At 43.0% G+C, this 25,250-nt stretch overlaps 1 protein-coding gene across 4 annotated transcripts in view; it reads left to right on the top strand.

The window, feature by feature from the left end:
* Positions 1-6,569: 6,569 nt before the first annotated feature.
* MYO1B (myosin IB) overlaps positions 6,570-25,250 on the top strand; it is a gene marked incomplete at both ends in the record, with an annotated part of 79,361 nt that continues 60,680 nt past the window's right edge. For all 4 annotated transcript variants that reach the window (XM_079539156.1, XM_079539155.1, XM_079539154.1 and 1 more), the window contains 2 exons: positions 6,570-6,704; positions 18,619-18,734. In XM_079539156.1, the coding sequence (XP_079395282.1) occupies positions 6,570-6,704; positions 18,619-18,734 (251 nt within the window). The remainder of the gene's footprint in view (positions 6,705-18,618; positions 18,735-25,250) is intronic.

The raw sequence follows: 25,250 nt of genomic DNA, 5'->3' as shown, positions 1-25,250 counted from the left end.
GCAGCAAACAAAGAGGATCTCCCGAAATAAATAAGGGCCACCTTGGTTTCCTTGTCCTGCTTCTGCAACAACTGTGCAAACCTAACCTTTGGACTGGGTGGGATCCCAAAAAATTGGCAGGAAGTTTCAGGCGGCAGCTTGAAAGATGAAGATAGTGGGTCTAAAAGGACACCCCCTGACTATCCAGTAGCAAGAGCTGGTTTTTGTTTTTGTTTAAAAAAAAAAAAAAAAAAAAAAAAAAAAAAAAAGAGGCTGTTTTCTTTCTGTGTTGGTGTTCTGTGCTGACAACCTTTAAAATCACAGAATTGTGGTCTGAAGAACGCTGTCCATTTGAAATGTAGTAAATGTAGTCTTTAGGGGAAGAAGGCAGAACACGGGGCAATTTTTGGTTTCACAGTCCCGTTTGACTCCCTGTTTCGAGGAGGATTCAAGAGGATAGTAGCGAGGTATGTACAAAAGAGAGATTTCCCTTGCCTCCTGAGTATTTTATCCCTTTCTGAAGATGTGGACCTGGAATGACTACAGAACTTGGTGGTTAGACAATGACTAAAAAAGCCTAAATGTAAGCAGCAGCCGTGGATCGTGTTTCTGCTGAAATCAGCAGAAGTTGATCAAATTTTGGGCATCAAAACAGCTTTGTTAGTGAAGACCTTATTTCCAGATGCGTTGAAATTGCCCTAAGTGTCCTCTCTATAAAACATAAGTAATTAAAAAAAAAAAAAAGCAAGCACAAACCCCACAGTTTTCAGTTTTCAGGCTCTGGATAGCTCGATAGCTGCTTTACAGCTACTTCCCCAAAGCCTGTGTGACTGCATGACCCAGGCAGCTCAGCTTCAAAGCAAGCTGCCTTTGGAAACAGGTCAGCCTGATGTGCGCTTACAGGCGGTGGTTATTGTGCCATGGTTGCCAGTCATTGCAAGCAATTTGAAAGCTGGTACTGCTGGGAGTATAAAGTAGAAGCAGAATAGATGCACCCTGCAGGCTCTTACTGTAGTAGGCAATGTCCAAGCCGGTGTTTTGCTCACTGGTAGGGAAAAAGAGCAGAAAACATACTTAGAGAAACATAAACCCAGCACCTTACCATCCCCAGGTGTCACATGTTGTAAGGGAGGAGGGTAAGATACATGCTGCACACGTGATTCCAGTAAATTTCTTTTTGTTTTGAGGTCCAGTGCACCTTTTACATGGCAGGGGTCACATAAAGCCAAAACCAACCCCAGAACAATCTGGCAATGGCAACCAAACTTCTTTCCTTAGCATTGAGAAAGGACTTGTGCTCTTGCAGCGTGGACGGCCAATGGTATCCTAAGCTGCACCTACAGAAGGGTGTCCAGCAGGGAAATGGAGGTGATCGTCTCCCTCTGCTGTGCCTTCCATCTCTGGAGGCATTGAAGGCTAGGCTTGATGGGCTCCTGGGCAGTCTGATCTAGTGGTTGGCAAGCCTGTTCACAGTAGGGGGTTGGAACTAGATGATTTTTGAAGTCCCTTCCAACCCAAGCCATTGTAGGATTGTATGGTTCTGTGACTTTGGTGCTGTTAATGAGGAGAGAGCTTAAGCTGCTGCCTGTGGAGAAAACGTCCCAGTAAACATCCTTCAAACTCCCAAATAGAGTCTAATTATAGCACTTCTCTAAGCTGCAGTTGAGCTTTTATCGTTAAGCTCCTACAGGATGGCGTTGCTTCTCGTGACTGCCGTTGTTCAGCGGTACTGAAGTGGCCTGTTTGGTTCCTGAGAATTGCACAATCTGTAGCTAAATCCTGGCGTTCCACAGCACCAGCCCACGGAGTGCTCATTTCTGCTATTGAATTCTTCTGGGCAAATCTTTTGTCATCTAAATTGCAGTCACTGGAGCACAACTCTGCAGTAATCTGATGTTGCTAAAGAGCCATTCCCATTGGGCTGATGCCTGATGCAAACATTCCTGCAATCTAAACACAAATATGCCCCAGTGCTACATTTGACTGGTGCAATTTACTGGAGCTATTTGCTGTTAACTACTGAAGAAATCTGTATGCATGGCTGATGGTCGGTGCCTACAGAAAAAGAAGTTGCACAAGGCTTTCAGATAACAGATCTTGCTTGGTAGTAAGCTAGTGTGAACTTTATCTAATTTTAAAGCTACCATGAGCGGCAGCATCGTGCTGTGCCCTGCACACTTTTGTTTTTGGCATTCTGATGGTGATGGGGAACATCCAGGAGCTAGGGCTGCAGGTTCTTCTGATACACAGCTGCTGGGCAGCAGATACGAGCTGCTGGTTGTGTCCTGCTGTGTCCAGAGACTAAAACACTATGGAGTCTGGAGGCAAAGGAAGTATTTTCTTTGGGTACAATCAAGATCTTCCGATGTGTTGCTGTCAAGAAATGTGGCTTTATTTTTTTTCTCTTATTATTAAAAATGTAGGATTTCACAGTACCTCTGCTGTGACGGTTTTGGTGGGAGGAAAATTGTGCCCTGTTGCAATGCCACGGGAACCTTGCAAGCCCCTCTGCTGCCAGTGGTAATCCCAGTGCAGCAAATGCAAACTTGTGCTGAGTGAGGACTGCCTGGCTGCAGTTGTTCTTGTTCCTCTGTATGAGGACGGTGTGGAAAAACCTGGACAATTCCATAGTGTGCTCTATGCCAATAATGTGGCATTACTTCATTTCCCCTAAGAGGAATGTGAATGTAGTTGTATAAGGCTTTGGGGGTTTGCCTGTTCTCTGTATCCTCTCCTATTTATAGCTGTCATTAGTTCTTATTTCAGATGGGCTGATGATAAGACTGTTGTGGCTCGGGAGTTTTTCAATTTGCCATCTTTGAGGCCAGGAGGGACAGGAAGGATGAGATCCAGCTGGCCTCACTGGATGTGAGCGCAGGATGGAACTCCCAGCGCCTACAAGCAATAGATACCAAAAGCCTATGTCTAACAGTGTGCGGATAAAAGCGTGTTAGGGGTGTAGCGTGCCCAGCCCTTCTCCTGCAGAGCAAGTTGTGTCCAGCATAAAATAGGTCAAGCTGTGAGGGATTACTGAACAAGCTTTTTTGTTTTGTTTTGTTTTGTTTTTTTAAATTCCCTGAGAATGGAAAAGTGTTGAAACTGTTCTCACTTCATTGAGTTAAGGCCTAGACGCAAAACCAGAGCGAGGAGGAAGAGATTTGGCAAACGGATGGAGAAAAGAGAGATGTTCTGAAACGCTGCCAGTGTGTGCTGTGGGGATAAGGAAGGTGAATTTGGAAGATTTTAAGTGGGTGTGGTAGGGCTCTGGAAACATTTGAAGAAGAATCTAAGTTTAAGACTGTGTTAGATGGGTTTTGCTTTTATGCTGAGCTAATTGGTTGCTGTATTAAAAATTCAGTGACTGGCAGCTGTAATCTTTTGTACAATGTTGTTGTTTTTCTTGATGTCTACAAAATGACATGCTGTGGTCACAAAAGGAGTGCGTTATTTAAATCAATGGATAATTTCCAGTTTGAAATTCTGGACCAGTTCGCATAGAGCCTCACTTCCACCCCACAAAAAATCTCCCTTTCGAAAGCCTTCCTAGGAAAATAACTGAACATATAATCATAATGGTTCATGTTGGCAATGACCTTAAAGACCATCTGGTTCCAACTCCCCTCCTACAGGCAAGGGCACCTCCCTCTGGACCAGGTTGCTCACAGCCCCATCCCGCCTGGCCTTGAATGCTTCCAGGGAGTGGGCATCCACAGCCTCTCTGGGCAACCTGTTCCAGTGTCTCACTACCCTCACAGTAAAGAATGTCTTCCTAATATCTAGTCCAAACCTTTCCTCTTCCAGTTTAAAACCATTTCCCCTTGTCCTTTTGCATCATGCCCTTATACATAAAAAGCCTCTCCCCAGCTTTCCTGCAGAGCCTGTTCAGGTGGGGTGTCTTTGTTTTAAAGGATGTAACCCATTCTGACTCTTTCCTCTAACCTAATTTCCTGTCTGCTGGTGCTCCCCAACCAGCACAGCTGTGGTTGTAATTGTTTCTGGTCTCTGAGCCGCTGAGAGCTCGTTTTGGTCCCAGCCCTCTCATCGTCCTGGTTCTATGAACATCATTCTTGAGAGACTCTGAAAGGATGCCAGAATGTGTATGGAAGAAGAAGCAGGTTGCTTTGGTGTACAGTTGTACAAACTGTGGTGAACGAGCTCAGCGGGACTGATGAGGAAAGATTTCTATAAGTACTTGGGTGTGGATTTGGATTGAGTTTCTGAGCTTGGTGACATACAGCTAAAAAGTCTTGATGGAAGTTTCATCTTGCAATTTCAGCAAGGTTTTTTAGGTGTATTTATAATTATGCTTTTTGAAGTTTGTGTAGCATGTCAACTTTTTGAGTTTTCTTAGAGCTACTTTTAAAATTAGCATTTTGTGTTTTGAGGGTGTTATATGCATGGATTTTCTCCAATTGATTAACTGCTTCTACTGAGTTAAATTATTTATCACATTCAATCTTAATATGTTTCATGTAAATTCAGACGTTACTGTTGGCTTTCCTTGACAGTCCTGAAACACTGATGGCTGATTTTAGGGATATTATGCGGAACTTGAGCCACATTCAGTGTGCAATTCAAATGTTTTTTAGGCTTCACTGTTTAATGGGATATCTGTAGGTATATTGTCTGTTCTTGATCACCTATGCTTATAATATTTTCTGGCAGTCAGTGAAATAGTTTTACTGTAGCATGATATTAAATTATTGGAGAAAAAAAAAATAACCAGCAAGATGAAAATAAGCCTTTGACTGTAAAATTGAAATTCTTCAATGTGTAGGTAAGTTCAGATTTGTATACAAATTTCTGATCCAGCTTTTAGAAGTAGATAGAGTGTCTTTGTGCATCTGAGGTCGGGAATACGCAAGCGTTCCTGATGGGTTTGGCTGCTCTGGTCTTGAAATTCCCAAGCAGTGATGTATAGAGTGTGGTAGGCGGTACGTCATTTCACAATGGTAGATGAGGTATGCTATTCAGAAGTTTAATTTTAGGTTGTGATTGCCCATATTAGGACTTTTTTTTTTTTTTTTTTTTTTTTTTGGCGACAGACCCATTATTTAATAAGTTCCATACTCAAAGACTTTTTTTTTTCAGCCTTCAAAAATTATTTGAACTTCAGTTGTTGCTCTATCGATAGTTATGGGATCACAGAAACAAGGCTGGTAGTGTAAAGAATTTGTCTTAATGGGATGCAGAAATTGAAGTGATACCTCTGGAAAGATTTTGTGAATGTTTAAGATATTTTGGGGGCTTTAGGGAGGTGAACTTTTAAGAACAAAAGCCTTTTTCTCTTAAAAAAAAAAAAATATTTATGCAATGCTTATGTTTAAAACGAATGCTTTTTTGTTTGTTTAGCGGAGTTGACTCAGCTTTGGTTGGTTACCATAGTTCATCACTGTTTTTGCTTTTCCATGTGAATTTCTAGCAATTCCCAGGCTTGGTTCAGGTTGGGGCCCTTGTTGTAGTGCTTCCCGTAGCTGCCTGGGGAGCTGTGCTTCTCTTTGCTGAATTTGGAAAAACATCAAACGTGACTTAAGCCCTGATCTGATGTCCCTCAAATGTCACTCACTGCTCAAAAATCAAACGGCATGTAGTGGTTGTGGACACGAGTGAGAGTTAAAAGGCTACACTTGTTTTAGATTAGCTGTCGAATGGGTTAGCTCCAATGGTGAGCTAACAGTGATTGTATGAGGCACTAACTGCTAGAAGACATTTTGGAAACTGAGAAAAAAAGTATTTAAAATATGCTGCCCTGATGCGGGGAGCAAGGACAGATTGGTAGTTTTCAGTAGCTGAGAAGTTCCGTTGCTGTGTTGTGTCACTGTAGCTGCTCAGTAGTGGGTTCCTGGTTTGTGTTGTCAGCAGAGTTGTTCCTGCTGCGGTGTTCGTTCCCAAGCACACCATCATGATGCCTGAAATTGGAGACTGGGTGCTTGGAGCTCTCAAGAAGGCTCAGTGAATCTTCTCTAGCAGTTGCATGGGATGGATAAGCACGTGGAAGGATCAAATAGGTGTTGACTTTTGGCCTCACCTTGACTTCTTCAACTGAATTACTTTATCAGCACTGGTTACGTTGATCTTGGCTCCCTGTTTTATCCCCGCTTCTGCCTTTTACCACTGCAATTATGTAGGTGTAGCCTCTTGTCAACAGCTGCCTTGTTACATCTTAAGCAATAAAATAACAGATAAATATGTAACTTCATCAAGTCTGGTTAGAAAATGAAATAATTTGATAGCCTCAGGTAAACAAGACCAGCACTGTAATGAATTATATGCACTCTAGAGTACGTTATTCATTTCAGATAAAACAGGGGGAGCAACAGGGGAGCAAATTCAACTGCTTGGTTTCTGCTTAAAAGACGTTTGGGTTGGAGAAATGCAGGTAAGATGAGAAGGAAATTCAGATCAGGATATGAACCTATCTGAGCTTTAATTTGAGGCAGTGTAGGGAAAAAAATTAAAGAAGTGTCTTTTGGTGGGGTTTTTTGTTTGTAAGCCTTAGTATTGATGGTTAACACCTTGAAAAATTAGGATAATTAGAATAACTTTGAGCTAACTTTGCTCTTCTTTTCTTCCTTTCTTTGCAGGAGGAAATGGCCAAAATGGAGGTCAAGACGTCACTTCTAGATGACATGATAGGGGTGGGAGATATGGTTCTTCTCGAGCCGCTTAATGAAGATTCATTCATCAATAATCTGAAAAAGCGCTTTGATCACAGCGAAGTATATGTGAGTATATGGCAACAAATAGCATCCTCTGGGGACCTGTGTTGTCATTCTTGAAATGTATGTGTATTTACAAGGGTATGGATTGACTGAATACCTGTACATAGGCTGTTGCATTAGGGACAGTTTTACCTTTCTTTAATAAAATGAAACAACAACAAAAAGAAAAAACTAAATTTGTCTCAGAACTCTTCTGGGAGCTGTAGACCTTCCTATAGTGGACTACCTGCATTTGAATTTTTCCACCTGGTGATTTTCCTTTTTGTTTTTCCCTTTTGTGCAACGTGCCTCCAGTTTTCATAAGAAACAGTTCTGGAACTATTGGTAACATTGATTTTGATACTGTTTTGTCAAAGGAGGATGAAGTTGCAAATAAGCAGCAGGTAAGGTACTTCTAGAGCAGGCTGATGTACAGACAGTGTGTGTCTGTAGTGTGCTAGGGCTGCTCTCAGTGGTGCCTGTTGCCTGTAAATTGCTGGAAAAAAAAGTTGTATACCTTACAATGGCTTGATTTTAAGCTTGGGTATACATGGAAGTAATCATCAAAATCTTTGGGTATATTAATATCTGAATGCTGATCAGTAGGAGAGTTTGTGAACTGACAGCTGAAGCACAGGCTGGGAATGAAGGAGCAAATTGTGAGTCCAATTAAGCCTTTCATTTCCTGCTTCATCTCTTTGTTCCATTTTTGTTAAAATGTGCCTAGTGTTGCAAAGGCTGTAGGAACTTAATGATCTATAGAGACTTTGCAAGACCTCTGGTAAAAGATAAGTCTTTCAAGAGTGAAGCTGAAAAAAAGAGCTTAAGCCAAAATAGAGCTATGAGCTGCAAGCAATTGTCTGCAGCTTATTACAGTCTAATAGATGTGCTCTGTATTTAATTATACCCCCACTTTAATTTTCAGTGTGACTATATTTTTCCCCCTTGCTAAGCATTTAGATCTTCATGGTTTCATTATGCTTTTTCGTTCCATCCTCCAGCATGGGAGGATCTGTATTGTTTTTATGTTTGCTTCCTCTATTCCTTTTTGGTTTTATTTTATTATAGTCTGTGCTTTTGTACCTCTGTCTTTGTACCTCATTCTTTTCTGCATCTTTATTCCAACATAACTTTCCTACTCAACCACCCCTGTTCTCTCTACAGAAGCACTAGCCTAGCAAAATACAGTTGCATCTATCTGCTTTTGTTTCACCTCCATCTTCAAGCAGTACTGGCATTTTACTTAAACTAGAAAATGAAAATAAGATGAGGATTCTCAGGAGCCAGGAAAACCTTGTTAGAGAAGAACCCAAAGCTTATCTGCGTTTACAAAAAGATTTCTTCCAAAATGGCTGAAGAATTCTCCCTGGTGACTTGAGAGTTACATTTCCAAAAATTTCTTTCTTCCCTGAGGACGCTCCCTGCTCCCTTTGCTAAGCCTTAGGTGCCAACGCAGGCAGGTAGCAGTTGGATTCCTCTTTGCTGCTCTTCCATCCAGTTCTCTACAAGTCCTGCTCTGGCTGCCTCTTCTGGGATGTAGGAGTTCATCCAGTCCGTGGCTTGTGTAACTGACCTGAATTTTAGGGTTAGCACTGCATTCCTAATACCTACACTAAAAATGGGGGATATGGAATGATTCTACTTTAGCTCAAGAAGGAAAAGAGAAGGGAGATGTTTGCCTAAAGACTGAGCATAGAAATCCTACCTTGCCCTATCTTTGGGTCCTGTTTGGAAGTTTGATCTAAAGCACTGAGGACAGAAACCTGTTTGGTGCCTGTGCAGTCTGTTAATGAGGATTGCCATAAACCACATGGGAGTGGATTGCTCAAGACGTTTTGTGTTAACTGCTATGGACCGCAACGTATTTATCTACATGTTTTTATATACTTTAGGGCAGAAATAAATCAGCTTGACTGACAATTGGGTAATCTGTTTTATTTTTATCACCTATTACATGCTAGCTGACAACCGTCTTCAAGCAGTTCTGTGAGGCAGTGACAGTGGAACCTGTGTTCGCTTCATTCTCTCATTCTGGCACTGAAGTGCATTGTAATTAGCTGTATTATGTGCTTTGGCAGGTGATAGAGGGTGTCACTTTTCTCTAGCAGTGTATGCTCCTTTGCCTTGCAGGTGGGAAAGACTAATACTAAAAGGAGCTCTGGTGGGAAGTTTGAACTGTTGCCAAAAACAAAGGATTTTGTGTGTGTGTGTAGCTGAATTGTAATTTGTTGCGAATCCAGCATGTTGCAGTGTCATTTGCCCTCTTTATCTCTGGGTATGTTTGATAGTGTGACGGTTTTTTAAGGTCTTACAGGTACTGTTTGTGAATACATGCTGTAAAGGCAGAGTGCTGCAGATCTCTGCAACTATTAGAGCATTTGGTATGTTAGTGATGGAAGGCATCGCTATTCACATCCGTGCCACTGCTACCATGCTGCTACCATGTAGGAAGGTTATGCATGGCTTTGCTTCCCAAACCACTTGGGGAATAATATCTTCATTTCACATCAGTTGAATGCCCTGTCGATCTCTTACCATGATCGCTGTCTGAAGCACGAAGGCTCTCGCTGCATTAGCCAGGCATTACTTTTCAAACTTTTCTCTCCCTTCCCCTTATCGCCAGCCACCCTCCTCTTCCCAAGCCTCGCTCATGGAAACCACACTTTGCATTTCTGTTTTTAGACTTAGAAGAGCACAACGGAGCCTTTGTTCCATCTGGAAGCAATGTTTGCTTTGCCATGTAAAATCTGTAGTTTGCATGCTCTCCTGGAGAAGCTGAGTTAAACTGATATAGGACTACTGTTGGTGCTCCACAAAGACTGCAGGTTTCCTCAGTTCTAGCAAGCTGCAGAAGTTGGCCCCTCACATCCATTTGGAGAGCAACAGTTTGAGCCTTTGGGATTGTAAGGTCACCTCTTATTTCATTACCCAGTTGTAGGCATTACCAAAAATGGTGTCCAAGTTTTAAAAAAAAATGAAGTCAAACGGAAGCTGTATGAGCGGACTGAAATGTTTCTACAGCATCTTGACCGCAGCTTTTGCAGCATCAGGTTTTAAGCAGTTTTCTGTGAATCAATAGCTGTGTCTGTGCTGCATATGTTAGTTTTAAAACCAAGCTGCAGTTATAAACCTTCAAAGGGGTTTGTTGTGGGGAATGAGACCTGTAATGTGAGTAGTTTTGAAAAAGCTTTAAAGTTGGCCAGACGTGGCATAATCGTGTTAGCCAGCCCTATAGATGGATGTGAGTCAGATCAATCCCTCCGTGAACAGCGCCAGATCTCTCTCCGTAGCCAAAGATGACAAGATAAATGGGCTCATTCCAGCAGAAAACAATACTATTTTTGTCTTTCCTAGTCTCTGTCATGATAGTTACATTTGACGCTGAATTTTTAATGTCGGAAATCCTAGTGCCAAGTCTTCTCTGCAACAGCTCCCCTTGAAGAGCTGGATCAGACCTGGATTCCCAGTGGTCCTCTCTTCAAACTGAGCCGGCCACTCTGAGCTCCTTCAAGAGGAACCGGTGCTTCAAAGTTGTCATGTGCAAACAAGGAAAAAAGTGTACTACCAGTCAGAGAACAGACTACAGCATGATTGCCTGTTGTTCGTTTTTATGTGTATTTGATGGAAAGTTTAATGGACTTGGGTGTTAGATTGCATACTGGGCTGGAGGCCGTGCCTGTAAAAATAAACATGAAGGCTGGTGAAGCTGGAGCTGGGCCAGTTCTTCTCTTAAAGACCATCAGATTCAGCTGTAATCTCGTGCTTTGGGGGAACGGCTTGTTGGGTAATGAATGTGTTAATTGGGAATGGGAATCTTGGAGTTTAGTCATGTCTGGAAATGCCTGGGGTACGTCTGACCAAGAAAAATCTCATTAAAAAGCTGCAATAGTCTATGATGTTATTTTTGCAGCTCTTAAACCTTTTATTGATAAAATCACTTTCTGTTCTGTAAATATCAGTAACAAAGGGAAAGTTTCTTTAAGTTAGAGTAAAATGTGATTCATGGCCAATGCAGCTAGCACATAGAATGTTGATTATTTGGAGGTCACAGGGAGCAGCTTGTGTGGTTAAAATGTGTGACCAAGAGACCGCATATTAACTTTCAAATACCTTCATAAAATTCAGCTTGTATACCATGGATGAATTTTGACTCGTTCTGCTACACCTTCTTCCTGAACTTTTATTGTTTGCATTGATTTGACTGAAATGTGATCAGCCCATCCAGCCCAGCTGTTATTTTTTCTTTTATACTTTGGAATGCTGACAAATGAGGAAGAGGGTTGGCATCTGTCTATCTGATCTACCTGATTCCCAGTGATAGTGGAGAACTGGGATAAGCTGAGGCATATATCTTGCTCTGCAACTGATTTTCCTACTGGATGGGTTGTGTTGGAGGAGCAGTCTGGAGGGACTGGTGCTGCGTGGGCATATCGGCAGCCTTTAGGGCCAGACGCCGTTCTGTTCTGCTGCCCTGCACATTTTTCCCCACAGTTATGTTGTTTCTTGAAGCCTTCCCAGAGAAGCAGAGGTCAACATTTTGTTCATGACAACAAAATGTTTGTTTGCTTTTTGTTCTTGTAGCATAACAGAATCTTTCTCTGATGTCAGCGTTTAATTTGTATTTTCTGCACGTGGAGTTTGTGGGCTGCTTTGGGCAAGAACACTCTTATGGTACTGAACACATGTTGTTTTATTACTGAGCTATTAAATATTTGGCATTCCAGTATAATAACTCAGTGCTAGCTGCTTGAGGTAACATCCTTGTGGCTGCCTTTGGTTCGCTGGCCTTGCAGTATGCTTGTGTCGCAGGCTGGGAAGCTTCCTGAGATGCTGTTTGGGTGTTTTGGGGGTAGCCTTGTTGTTTCTGGTTTGACTTTACTCAACTGTGTGTGTTACTGATTTTCTCCTTCTTTTGTGATCTTGCATGGTTCAGGAATTTGCCGAATGGCAGTCAAGCACAGTGGCTTTGTTTCTGCTGCACCCGTGTCTGATCTCCCAGTTATTATGCTGGGAAGAAGAGGGTGGAAGATAGAAATACATAAATGAGACTGAAGTCTCAATATGAATTGGACTTGCAAGATCACACCTCTCCATAAAACTTCACTGGTGGTGTGAATAAAAGAGTTTTGTGGTATTAGGATATATAAATGCAGGTTGCTGGTAAATTTTTAAATGCAATATGGTCGTAGCGCTGGTTGAAGTTTAGTTTTATTCTCAATGTCATTGCTGTCTGAATTAGGTCAGCATAATTTCACCGGCCTTTACAGGTTGTTTTCAAGGCTGGCTGGGGCCCTTGATCAGGCTTTCATGCAGGTTTGGAAGCGTTGTCTGAAGAGAGAGAAGGGACACTCACAGAGCCTAGGGCCAGAGCTGGGGGGTGAATTGTTGAGAAAGGGCAGGGGATGAGAGCAGATGCCTGGTGTGAGCCGAGCCCGTTCCTCATCAGCCTCCTTATGAAGAAAGCCTTGTAGAGCTGAGCAGTGCTCAGCAGCCACAGCAGTTTTCGGTCCTGCTGACTGTGCTTCTCCACACCTCCTGCTCTCCTCCCACAGGGATGACTCTGCTGCTGCCACTTATTTCTCCCTCCATGCAGCAGTAATACTGTTGCAGCTGCCACAGGTGAGAGCCTTGAGTCCATTGCTTTGGGTGTCAAGTAGGGCCTGTGTGCTCCAGGCATGTCTTCTCCAGCCATATCTGGTGTAATGAAAAATATTCTGCCTCCCTCTGAATCTTTCTGTGCATGTTATCTGGTCAGACTTCCCTTTAGTCCCTTGACCCTTCACATCAGCACACCTGATAAGCAAATGTGATCGCTCAGCAGGCCAAGGTGCCAGCAGCCAGCAGGTGGGTTGCTTTGAGCCTTGGTGTGCCCAGCAGCAGGAGAGCTGCTTGTCTCAAGGCATTGCTTTATTTCCTTTCCTCTTTGTATGCCACCCCCAATGCTAAACATGGCAACGGAAGCGTAGGGCTCTATGCAATACCTGCTTAAAGAAACAAAAAAAAACCCATTAAAAATCAGGTGAATGTGGTGGGCTGTGTGGAAGGGTCTTCTTCCCTACACACTGCTTGCTGCTTTGGTAGGGCTCCTTGAAAAAAGAGAGAAGTTGGTGTGGAAAATGTCTCCCATAGAGCCCCAGCAACTTCTGCAGCATTGGCTCTGCCCCAAAATCTTGTTCCTTCACAGAGGCAGTGATGATGTGTTGGACATTTAGCAGTGGTTTCGGTGCATGTTGTTTGATATAAAGACACAAAAGATTAATCAAAGACTGGCACAGAGCAGAGAGAGCAGCAAAAATGTCCGAGTGCTGTAAAACCACGGTCCTCACACTCAGCACATAGGCCAGCCCTGGCTGCAGCCTGCTGGGAGACTTTCTTTCCCCATTTTTTATCCATACAGATATGTTTTATCTATACAGAAATAATGGAGTCAAAGTACTCCATTAAGGCACGTGTCCCCTCTTTAATGTTTTCTGCTGTTGTTTCTTATTTGCATGGAGACAGGGGTTTTCTTGGCACAGGCACTATCCAATCCCCAGTTGCAGTTGCTTATGAAAACAAGTCTTTATCTTTTCCAAAGCTAGCAAGCACTTACGTTGCAGGATGCTTAAATGCTGTCTTTAAAATTGCTCATGTCTGCCTTGGGCTGACTTCCTCATCGCATACTTTACAGGTTTCGCCTATCATTGCATCCTCTGCAGGGATCCTCTGAGAGGAGTCACATTCAGAGTCAGAGAGGTGGGGGATTGAGGTGATTAATCATCTTCATTAGTAATACCATTGAGCTCTGTCAGGATGATCGTGAGGTTAGCAGTAATACTCAGTGAGCAGCGAAGTCTGTGCCCTCCAGAAACTCAGAAGAGAAACCTGATAATCTGTACACACGCATCCCCTTTAAGTACTTGCTTCAGCATGTTATGCTCGAGCACCTTTCTCTGCAGAATGCTCCGTTGTTACTTCAGGGCTCTGAAATGATTGCTGTGTGATTAAGGGCTTGATCCTGGCTGCTGCAGGTAACCGCAGCCTGCTGGGGCTGTTTGCACAGCAGCTTGCAGGACCCAGCCTGTGCTGAAGAGGATCTTGCTGTCCTTTTTGACACGGGCTGCTGTGTTGCGGTTGGTTGCTCTGGGATGTGTGCAATTCTGCCTTTGTGTTACCTGCTTGAGCTTTCTTGAGTCATTTCCACAGCCACAATGTATGTGGTGCATGGCAAGGATATACACGAACAGTATTACAACATACGGCCTGTTTCTGGGCCTGAAGTGCTGGGCTCGGGAGGAGGGTGGTCTTGGGGCAGAATATTTTAATCATCTTGGGACAAGTAGTGTTTGTTCAGAAATCCACCACTGCGTTTCTTCACTTATACAAAGAGAATTAGAAATGACTAAGTTAGAGTGAGATATATTCAGGAGTATTGAGAAGGGGGACTTTAGAGGGCTCTCTCTATATAGAGAGTAAGACCAAATATATCAGTTTGGTTTAGAAGTTCAGGTTACCGCAGACTAGACATGCAAAAAGTGAATTTTTAGCACTAGCTTCCTTTGCAGTTAGGTGTGTAGCAAAGTACTTCCTTATCTGCAGCACCTCACCGGTCACCACAGCTGCTTCAGAATTCAGCAAGAGCTTTGGAAACGCTCTATTTGCTGGGAAAAGCCAATTTGATGGCTCCAATTGCAGAAATTGCTTTTGCTAACTGAGGATTAGTGCACGTGTCACATTAATAATAATAATAATAATAATAATAATAATTAAAAAATCAATGCTGCCCCAGTGTTTCATTCTGGATTCTCTCCAACAAAACCTGGTCACACTTGTCTTTGATCTTACTTGGACGTTTTTCTTTTCAGTTGCTAGTCTTAGTGATCTGAAGCAGTCAAAATCTCAGGAACTCAGTTCACATGAGATTAATCGGTGCTGAAGAAATGCACGCAATGTGTATCTGGACTATTAAAATTGGCCTGTGTGTCTGGAAGGGCCTGTACCCCCACTAGCAATCTTACTTTATGAGAAGTTTGTTTTCTGTTTCTGTGCTAAACATTAAAAAATGCACAAATAAATGGAGTAGCCTTGCTGGACCTTGGGAATTGAGCCCCCTGTACCACATTTGTAGAGTCCTGTATCTGTTGTGCATTTTACAGCAGGAGGTGTTTTTGCAGCAACATCTTTTCCTGGCCAATTGCAGGCTGCCATGTGCGAGAGACTGTTTTGATGCTGTTGTTTGAGCTGCCACGCGTGATGTGAAGCAGTGACGGTTTTTAGTGAACAGGTGAAGGCACATCATGATTTTAAACTCTGCAGAAGATTGCGTTGTGTTGGGTGCCACGGGTCCAGAGGAGGTTTCACAGATGCTGCTAAGGCAGCTTCTGCAGCTCCTGTTCTGCAGCTCTGACTACCGCTGGCAGTGTTCCCTGGCTTCTGCAGCTGCAGACTCCTCTCTTCTGGACCCTTGGGATATTTCAAGATTAACTCTGACAGAGGAAAAACAGCTTTACTGATATACTGTAGTGGTAACTTCTTGCCCTAGGCTGCTAGGTTTGCATTCACTCCTCAGAGGAAAAAGTAGGCATCAAAGCATCTTACAACTTGCACCTCCAACATCTTGGAGGAGCAGCGTACTGAACATTGCTTCCTTTTCTCATTGGGTTATAAAGTTTTCTTCTGCTTGGGCCTTAAGCCCTTAAATTCACTTCAGGAAGGCGTTGTCTGTGTTTCTTTGTTCTTTGCAGTTCACAGCTGCAGTGTTAGTGCTTGGCAGTATAGTCATTGCAGTGGAGCAGGTTCACTGATTCAAGTGAGAGTCGTAGCATCATTAAGGTTGGAAAAGACCACTGAGATCATCTAGTCCAACCATCCAATGAGTCCTTTTGATCCAGGTTCAGGATAAACACACAAAGGAAGCAGAATTTGCCTCTGTCAGTCCTTGCAGTAAAGAAGGAGCTCAGAGAAAGGTCTATAATCAAAATTCTCTCATTAATGAAAATTGAGGAAACAGCAGATCTTGTCCAAACTCGCATAACAGGGCCACAGCAAAGCCAAGACAGAAATCAGATTTCCTGCCTGCGCTCTGTGCTGTCATCACAAGGCTGTTCCTCTGGGGTTAGTTTTTTTCCTCAAACAGAGAGGATGAAGGCTCTCTCAGTCCCTGGGGTGCTGCTGTATGTCTCCCACTGCCCCTCAGCATACTCCTTCCAGCACTGGAATGTTACTGCTCCTGTTGCTTGCTCAAGGGTTTAAGCCGTTTAATTTGTTTGTTTATCGTGGAGTTCTGCTGGGAAGGCAGATGTTATGTGGGAAAGCTATTTTCTGGATCTGTTTATCCCAGTTAGGCAGAATCACACAGACCACCGCTGACAAGTAGTGGTCTCAGTTTTGAGACACTGGCATTCTAGAAGAGGGTGTATCAGTGTATCAGCTCTTGCGAGCAGCCTTGCAGCACAACTGATGATTTCTTGGCATGCTGTGGGTTGGTGTTTAAAATGGGCATGTATACAGCTTTGTTTCTATACAGTCCTTTGACCTTTTGAAATATTGGTATTTTAGGAATTGAGCTGTATTCGTACATGTCTGACAATAGATAGCTGACTTGAATTCCCAAAATACATCGTCTGGGCAGTACTTAGCTATGATGAGATGCTTCTAAATAAATCTCATATGAACGCCTGTATTCAAATTTAAAAATGAAGCTTTTCACTTTCACCCATCTTTCTTTGCTTTGGCATGTCAGGGTACTTCAAGAATGCAGCAATCAAACTTTATGCTTTTATGGCAGCAGAACAGCTGGAAATAGCAGGTCTTTGAGTTGCAGGGAATTGCAGTTTCAAAATATAATCTTTCAGATCTGGTCTGCACGTGTCTTCTGCTGGTAGTTTTCAACATAAAGTTCAAAATGAGCTGAATTCACAGTTTGTCAGTGTTTATCCGTGCACTTGTGAAGACCAGAAAGCTACTTGTTTTGGGGTACTTGTGTTTGTCCAAGCATCTGTAGGCTGCAAATTGCCAGCTCTGTGTATGCTGAGAGAGCAGGGCAAACTCTGTAGAAAGCTCATTTTGGGGTTTTCTTACAGCTCAGAGAAGGAGCGCAGACACAAGTGGAAACCACTTTCCTTGTTAAGGGGAGGATGACCACGAAACTAGAACAACTTAGTGTTTGAAGGAGGTGTATCTAAGCACACATGGCAGCATGTCTTTGCAAGAAGCAGAAATCTTAGTTATTTTGCAAAGGCACAGATCCACTTTGTGACTGAATGAGCAGTCTGTGTCGGAGAGCCTTTGTGGTGCTTCCCTCATTAAGCACACATTTAGTCGTCCCTCTTGTGAGCTGCCACAGCTGCTCTGGCCACTCAGCTGCAAAGTACCCCAGGCTCTTTCCCTCCCCTTGCTCTCTGGGTGCCTGGTCCAACCAGCTCAATCCGATTGGCTCTACTCTAGCTCAGATGCATGGGGGGAAGTGTTTTGCACAAGATTCCTGGCCAGTTTCAAAGGAGAGGAGAAACTATGTGCTGTTTGAAAATGGTGAGCCTCGAGTCCAATTAGCTGAGTGTTATGCTTCATTGTAGCAGCAGCTGCAGGATGAGCTGTCAGCAGTGGCTGCTTCTGTTTCATCCTTTGGGCTGCAGATGCTGTGAGGGTGAGCTGCTAGGCTCGGCAGCCTCATGCTGCTTGCTCTGTTGCTGCACTTCAGGTTGTTTAATATCAGACAGCAAATGCTTAGTGGGCTCACAGCTTGTATGCATATGCATGCTGTGGAAGGTGGGAAGTGTCGCTCCCCTTGCTTTCTGCTTAGGGCTTGGTTTTTGTTTAACATTTAGCAGAAAATTGCTTTAGACGTGAAGATCAGATGGGGGGTGGTTATAGCAGTCAGCATTGTTGGTTTGTGGCTCCTCAGTGCTCTGCTGAGTAACTCGGGCTCCCCTCTGCTCCCATTTAGCAAATGCTTACTGTAGCACTTCCTTCCAGGAAAAGCTGTGGGGATAAGTCCAAGTGGCAATTGCGAGGTGCTCAGGTGTTGCAGGGAAGGAGCCATTTAAACTCAAAGATCTATGCAAGAATTGTTGTTTTTCTTCAGCAGTTCCTATCAGGGGTAATCCTAGTGGGAACCTGTGGCTTTTGTGTGCAGCTGTCACACTTCCAGGAAGCCCCGCTTATTGGAAAACCCGTGTTTTGCCTGGTGTTCTTAATCATTTGATGTCTGGGCAAAGAGATACCAAATGCTGAGCTTTCACTTTGTGCTTGCTCAGTGCCTGCAGGCGGGATTGGAGGGGTTGTGGCACTTACCACGTGGATGCTAACCCACTGTCATTCCACTGGGTGCTGTATAGGATCTAAAGGAAAACAAATGCATTACCCGCCATTTTCCTCCAGTAACGCAGCTGTGTTTAGCATCTGGAAACCAAAGCAATGCTTTGTGTCTGCTGGGGCACCGTGGCAGGACTTCAACTGGTTTCGGCTTTGCCTTCAAATCTCTCAATTGACAGAACCCTATGAGAGGCCATCAACCTGCAAGTGTCTTTTCCCCGAGTGCAGGAGGGAGTGTGACCGCACACAGTGCTGCTTCTCTGCACTTCTGTGCAGCGAAGATCATGCTGTTTGCCATGCAGATGGAGTGGGTCTTTCATGAACATCTATGTCCTCTCCCTTTCTCCTCCAGCTGAGAGAATCAGAGAAATGTTTGTATGGTAGGACTTTGTTTAAAAACGTTCATGAGAGGCATTCCATTCTGCAGAAGTAGCTACAGACATGTTGGATGAGATCTGAGAAATGTTTCAGTGTGGATACATATTTATTCTTTGTCACAACTGGGCTTTTTTCTTCTTTTTTTTTTTATAATTTTATGTTTGTTTGTTATTCTTCCTTGCGCGTTAAATAGAAATACATGAAAAGCAAAAGTATTTTAAAAAGAAAACTCCATGATTTTTTTTTTTCCATTGTTTTCCTTTAACAGACGTACATCGGCAGCGTGGTGATATCAATAAACCCTTACAGACCTCTCCCCATTTATACTCCAGAGAAAGTTGAAGAGTACAGAAACCGGAACTTCTATGAACTCAGCCCTCACATGTAAGTACAGCGACAGCTTTCATTTCAGGCTGCCCGTGAGCAGATGGTACCAGCTGTCTTTCTCATCAAAAAGTCCGTGCTCGTAAAAGCAGTCCCCTCACGATTAGTTCATACTGAAGAGAAGCCAAGAAGAGTTACACTTTGTATTTCATGTATTTAGGCTCTAGTATGTGCACTTTGGAACATTTTCCTGTAACTGCTACCAGTAGCCTTCATTGCTGCATTGTAGTCTGGTTTCGAGGAAATCTTCTTGATTGATGGAATCTGTAGGGAAACAAAAACTTGGTCCCCTGTGCTGGGTGGAGATGAGCCAATTCTGAGAGGGTAACCACAGTGCCATCCATGTATCATGCGAATCTTAAGACTAACATTTATTGTGTGCATACAGAGACGCAACACTGCAAAGAGTGATTTCCATAGGATGTAAATTCCAGGTCTAAATGTAGGAATGGAAGGCTGGAAAGTAAGTATAGTGTCGTATTCTGACTTTGGTTCACCTCTGGTACTCCCTCTGCAGGAGTGCACATTGCAAAGAAGTCGGAGGCCTTGCATGTGTCACTCACGGCTCCTTTCCGTGCTGGGAGCTGGCCCCACCGACCTGGCATGCCTTGTGTTATACAGGGCTGGTCTGAATTACTGAGAAGCCTGAAATGTGGTTAGGCCCTAAGACTTTTATTATAGGAGTGGGTGGTGTGGCTGAGAATGAGGTGCCTTGTCTTCAGAGTGTGCATGTTGAGGTAATTGGTTTATCTCATTAGGCACTGTAGCGGTGAGTTTGCAGCCCTCTGCTCCTCTCCTCTACATGGCTCTGAATTAGGGAAGCACACCTGTGCTGTGTCAGGCTGTCACCCTGCTTTGCCATTACACATTCAGGAGGCTGTATGGAGTGATCTGCAATCAGGGAAGTATCGAAGCATTGCCATAAACTCGAGCATCTTCCTCCAGTGTTAGCTTCTATTTTAACAAGGAGTGGTGTGGAAACATGTCTGGAAGTTATTTTGTTCTGATTTTTTTTTTTTTTTTTTTTTTTTGCCTTCATCCTTCACCTGTAGCTTTACCTAATATGTTGGCTGAACTGCTGTCACACAGTTACACGTGTAAAGTGATCTTCTGGCCCTTCTTGGTCTTCTTGGATCTGAACTCTCACCTTGTTCAGGTTTCCTTCAAGTTTTGTTCAGCAAGTGCAGTGGCTTGCTAAGTTAACGCAATTGCTTGCTAAAATAACTTTCTGCTCAGCTAAATCAGCTGTTGTATGGTGGAGGATTTTGTAAGTAGGACCTGTGAGTAACAGCTTGTCTGACATTCTGCAAGTTGGTTCTTGGTTACTTGTTGAATCAAGTAATACATTGATCTCTGTTTCTCCATCTCTCCTGAGAGGTGGTTTTCCAGAATGAAATGATCATTTTGATCATTTTAATACGTATTTTTTCAGTGCTCAATCCTATCACATGTACATTCAGCTTTGACTGGAGAAATATTTGCCTTTCAACGTTAAGGTGGAAATGAGTTTCAAGGCGGTAAGGGGAAGTATCAGAAGGTTAGAGTAAGAGACTTGGGGAAAAGAAATGTGAATCTGATCTGATTAGAAAATTGTTTCATAAATGTCATTCATTGCTAATAACAGTAATTGTACAGTGAGGCTCATGTCTCAGAGTGGGAACTTTAGTTGGTATTGCTTCTGTATGATAGTTTTACCTTGTACCAAACTATCCTTAAAAATACTGGATTAGGAAATAGCATTTCCTAATTCCACTTTATTTTGAAGAAGCTGTGTTTCCATTTCGCGTTTCTTCATTTAAAAAGATCTCACTTTCTGGTAACCTTGCTTTCCTTTGCAGCTTCCATTGTTGCTAAGGAGAGCTGTAGGATTAAGAGAGCCCCGTTTGTCTCTTCCAAAATTGGTAAATGCTTCTCCCCAGGAACTGGTTCTGGGGTAGAGCCAGCATTGCCCCAGCTTGGAGCCAGCAGCTGGATTTAGGGCTGACAGATCCACATGTGGCAGGCTGCTGTTAAATGCAGGGCCCAGGCACAGCCCGTGGTGCACTTCCATGGAGACCTTGCAGTTGTCCTCAAGGCTGTTTTTTTTTGGTTTTTTTTTTTTTTTTTTTTCCACAGTCAGAAACTTAAATGAAGAGTTGTTGTGTAGCAGATTGCAATCTGTGGTGTTCCTTCTGATATGGGGGGAAAAAAACCCACATTGGTTTGTCGAGATCTACATACTTATTTCTCTTTGACGTGCAAATCTCCATTGAGCTGTGGCCTTTTGAGAAGACATGTTGTAGGTAAGCCCACTGCACCATGTCAGGGGGCTTTGGGAAGAGACTTCTGGTTCCTATCATGTAATCATGAGCAAACCAAAATTCTTGGTTATTCTTTAGGAAACTAATGCATCTGACCAAGAAAATATGTTTATAAATGAAGTTATATTTAGTGTGTTTATTATTTTAGCATCTCCTTTGCACTAATTATCAATCTGATTCGTTACTAGTGCTAGCTAGAAAAATGCAAATGATTTAATGCATAAAAATACCTTGCAGGGGTTTAGATTCGGTGAAATTCTTCTGGAAACCACTCTGCTGTGTGACACCAAAACACTTAGAGTCATAGAATTACAGAATCATTCAAGTTGGGAGGGACCCTTAAAGGCCATCTAGTCCAACTGCCTTGCAATGAACAGGGACACCTGCAGCTTGATCAGGGTGCTCAGAGGCCCATCCAGCCTGACCTTGCATGTCTCCAGGGAAGGCATCCACCACTTCTCTGGGCAGCCTGGCCGTTGGTTTGAAGAAAATGTGCTGCCGCTGGATGGCTCTTATTCTGCAAGGCCTGCCATTTCAGAGAGAACCTCCAGGTCTGCATTCCCAAGTTTTACATGTTGGTATTTCTGGAGCAGACTGCTGAGAGCTGTTCTTGAGAGCTCTGTAGGAGAGATTCTGAGAAATGGGGATTATTAAATCACATTTTGCTCATTTTTTGTTAGTTTCTTATGTTCTTCTCTCTGTGCTTTGAGGCACATGCAAGCATCTGGATGTGATGGATTGGGATGGGGAGCGTGTGCGTGAGAAATCCTGATGTCCCACTAAAATAGCTGACTGGATGAGAAAGGGAAAACTGAAGGCAAAGGAAGGAGCAGCATCTAATGACATGAAGGAAATCCATACCTAGAGATTTTTTTATTCCCATACAGTGGAAGGCGATGTAAATTAGCAAGGTAGAAAGGCAAACAGAGAAACACAAAACCATCGAAGTGGAAATCACGTGTTTTCTTACCCTTAATGTGAAAGATGAGGGGAGTGTTTGCCTTCTCATTTGCTTTGTGTTTCCTCAGCAGCATCTGTAAGAGCACCCAATGCTTTCAGTGACGCTACTTAACACTTAATTGCAGGTTTGGGGCACTGCTTTAGTGCCCTTTGGAAATTGAGTGAGGCTGCAGACATGTTTTGAACAGGCAGCCAAACACAAGTTCTGGGAGAGGGTGCTCCTGGTCAGATGGTTTTGGATGATGGTGTATCTGTTAAAAATCAATCAAGGAGTTTAAATTTTAATGTTACATTCCTCTCTAAATTCACTGCTGCTGTTATGACACCATGTAATGCTCCTGGAATGCTTGTTTTCCCAGTCTCTGGCTATTTGCATAGCTGCAATGGGAAGTTCACCAAGCTCTTTATTTATGCATCTACTTATTTCCCCAGTGTTTTGTTACTCTTTCTGGTTTTGTTTTTATCTACAAGGCAGGATCAAGCTTGCCTCTGACTCGACAGCGCAGAGGATAACATTTCAGTGCTCCAACCATTAGCTGCTTGATTTGTGCAGTCCTTACATTTCTGTTCTGCTCTTCCAGTTGATGTAATTACCCTTTCAGTTGATGTAATTGCCGTTCTGCTTACCTGGTGGGTAGCCTAGACATGAGAGAGAACAAAGCTGTCTACCTTGCTAATTTACATTGCTTTCCACTGGTGACAAAGGCGGCTTCTGGAATCTTCAAAGTGATGGCAATGGGAATTAAACACTTCATCATATCACTTACTTGTAGCTGCTGTGCCATATCACTTTCCTACCAGAAACAGATTTGCTTTATGGGTTTGCAGAGAAGATGTTGCTTGCATTTCCCATCTTGGCTACCAGCAGGTGTCCGTCTCTTGCAGGTAACACAAAACATGACTTTCTGCTCCTCTTCCCAGGCTGAAGCTCCTCAACTTCTTGCTTTAGATCTGCAAATTACTTTAAGCTGAGGGACAAAAGAATGTGGCAATGGTACTGCTAGCCACAAGTTGTGAGCTACTAAGTTAAAAGCTTTCAGATACATAGAGGCATAAGCTCTTGCAGGCAGGTTCTGAAAATGGCTTGCCTTTACATGGGATGCAGATGCGGAGACGTCAACCTCATGCCACGAGGCAAGTTTGAGAAACTTAATTAGATTCCCTATTTTGATTGTCATCGTGTTGATAATTTTTGGGAAAAATCACTTTAATGCTGATATCTAAGTTACACTGACAATAGGCAAAATTTGCTTTCAGCTATTCACGTCAGGACTGTTTTGAGCCCATGTAAGCAGCAAATACAGAAGTTACGGTTTTGCTTCTGGCTTTTTTTGCTGGCATTCCAGGACTGCATGCCTTCAGAAATGCTGAGGTTACAGTAACTCTTTCTTTACTCCTTGATTTAAAGCAAACATTTTTGACTGAGAGGATGATGAAGACCTGCATAGTTGTTGCCTATACATAAAACTAAGCCATCCCCCATAGGCATCAGCGTTTTAAAGTACACGATAACACATTTTATTTGCTGAAGGAGAGGATAGTGAGGTGAGCGCCTGGGCCATAGGTTGATGTCCTTCATTGATCAAGCATATCTATTCTATTATTTCCTTCTCTGCTATTCCTTTCCTAACCTCCTTTTCTCTTCTGACAAGCTCTTTACTCCTTATGGATTTTGTTCACCTTGCAGTGTCCCCTTTGTGCAGCCGGGTTGTTCTTATTCCTAATAATTTCTGAATTCTCCAGAAATTTGGTCTCTTTGGACTTGCTCATGTGGCTCAGCAGAGTGTCTGTTTCTAAAGAGATTTATAGGTAGGGAAGGTGATCACTTCAGAGGTTAGTTGGCAAAATTAACTGCTGGGCAGGGAAGGAGCATCTACGGCTGACAGAAATCATAAATAACAGTTAGGGAGGACTGCCTGTATCTAATTTTTAAAACCATATTAGGAATGAGTTGAAAGAAAAAAGGGGAAGAAGAAAACCTGCATAAAGCATTGCAGTCTTATTTTGGAAGGGGTCAGGCTTATGGCTCTTGACCTCTCTAGAGAGGCAGTGCTGGATGTGGCAAATCTGTGGTTGTCAGTCCGTCAAGCGTATAGATGAAATGGGGATGAAGGATCACATTTGCTTCCCGAGTCAGAAGGATTTCGTGCCTGAGAAGGACCTGTTGCCTTGCAGGCTGTGGGCACACCTCCTGTGGGAACACGATACCTTGACAGCTCTGCAGTCCAGAGAAAATGGAGTTTGAGGAAGGCCCTTGTGATTTGCCCGTCTTGAAATGGCCGTCTCATTTTTTGAAGAGAGTCCTTGAAAATATTTGTAAGGCTTAGAATGCAAGGGAAGATTTCTCTTGCACACAACAATTCTTTCACCTTTTTCCCGAAATCCAAGCAAGGTTGGTTGGACAGCATATTATGCAGCCAGCTGACCCGAGTGCTGGAGAGGTGAAGGCGGTCTTACTGACGGACAGTATTGGGTCGTGATTTTGTGATGTTGCATAGCAACACAGAAATGGGTTTAGAGCAGTTGTGCATTGTAAGGAGACTCAGAAAATGTATCCAACACCTAAGAAGTACAAACAGCCTGAAAAGTATAAGGATGAATGAATGAGTGTATGGATGAAAGTTGTGCTTTATTGTAATTTCTAAAATGGTTGAGAGAGGCACTAAGACTGGATTACATGGTTTGATGTGATGACCTTTTTCAGCCATCCTTTTTGTCTGAACTGTTGGTAGCATCGTGGAGGCTAGTCACAAGAGCAGTGCCCGTGTGGCCTGTGTGCTCCTGGAGAAGCCTGCAGAACATGCAAGGAGTGGGTGCCTGGAAAGCTATGAGTTTGTAAGGGATGCTCTTAACTGCAGATCTGTTCCAGATGCTTCTGTAACTCCATCGTTGCCGTCATGGTCTACAAAGGAAAATAATGTAAGGGGTTTCTTTGTGGACTAACTGCTGGTTTGGTCTCAGCAGAATAGCTTTGTTTTTAGTGCTGTTTTCAAATATTTACCCATACCTCTGTACACAGCATACTTCTACATTTCACTTCAGTCATGTTGGGGATTAAGAGTCAAATGGTTTTAGTTATCTGTAGCAAACTTTTTTCTTTTTTCTTTTTTTTTTTTTTTTAATTTTTTTTTTTAATGTGAGTGCATTTGTCATAGTCTGTGTTTATTTGTAAGCATAAAAACACACGTTTTCAGTTCAACGTTCAAGCCAAGGTCAGTAAAATAATAATAATAAGCCTTACTATATGTTGGCTATT

The sequence above is a fragment of the Tetrao urogallus genome, assembly GCF_951394365.1.
Source record: "Tetrao urogallus genome assembly, chromosome: 8".
In the NCBI taxonomy this organism is placed as follows: Eukaryota; Metazoa; Chordata; class Aves; order Galliformes; family Phasianidae; genus Tetrao; species Tetrao urogallus.
Note: the sequence above shows the minus strand (reverse complement) of the source record. Positions and strands in the feature narration are given on the sequence as shown.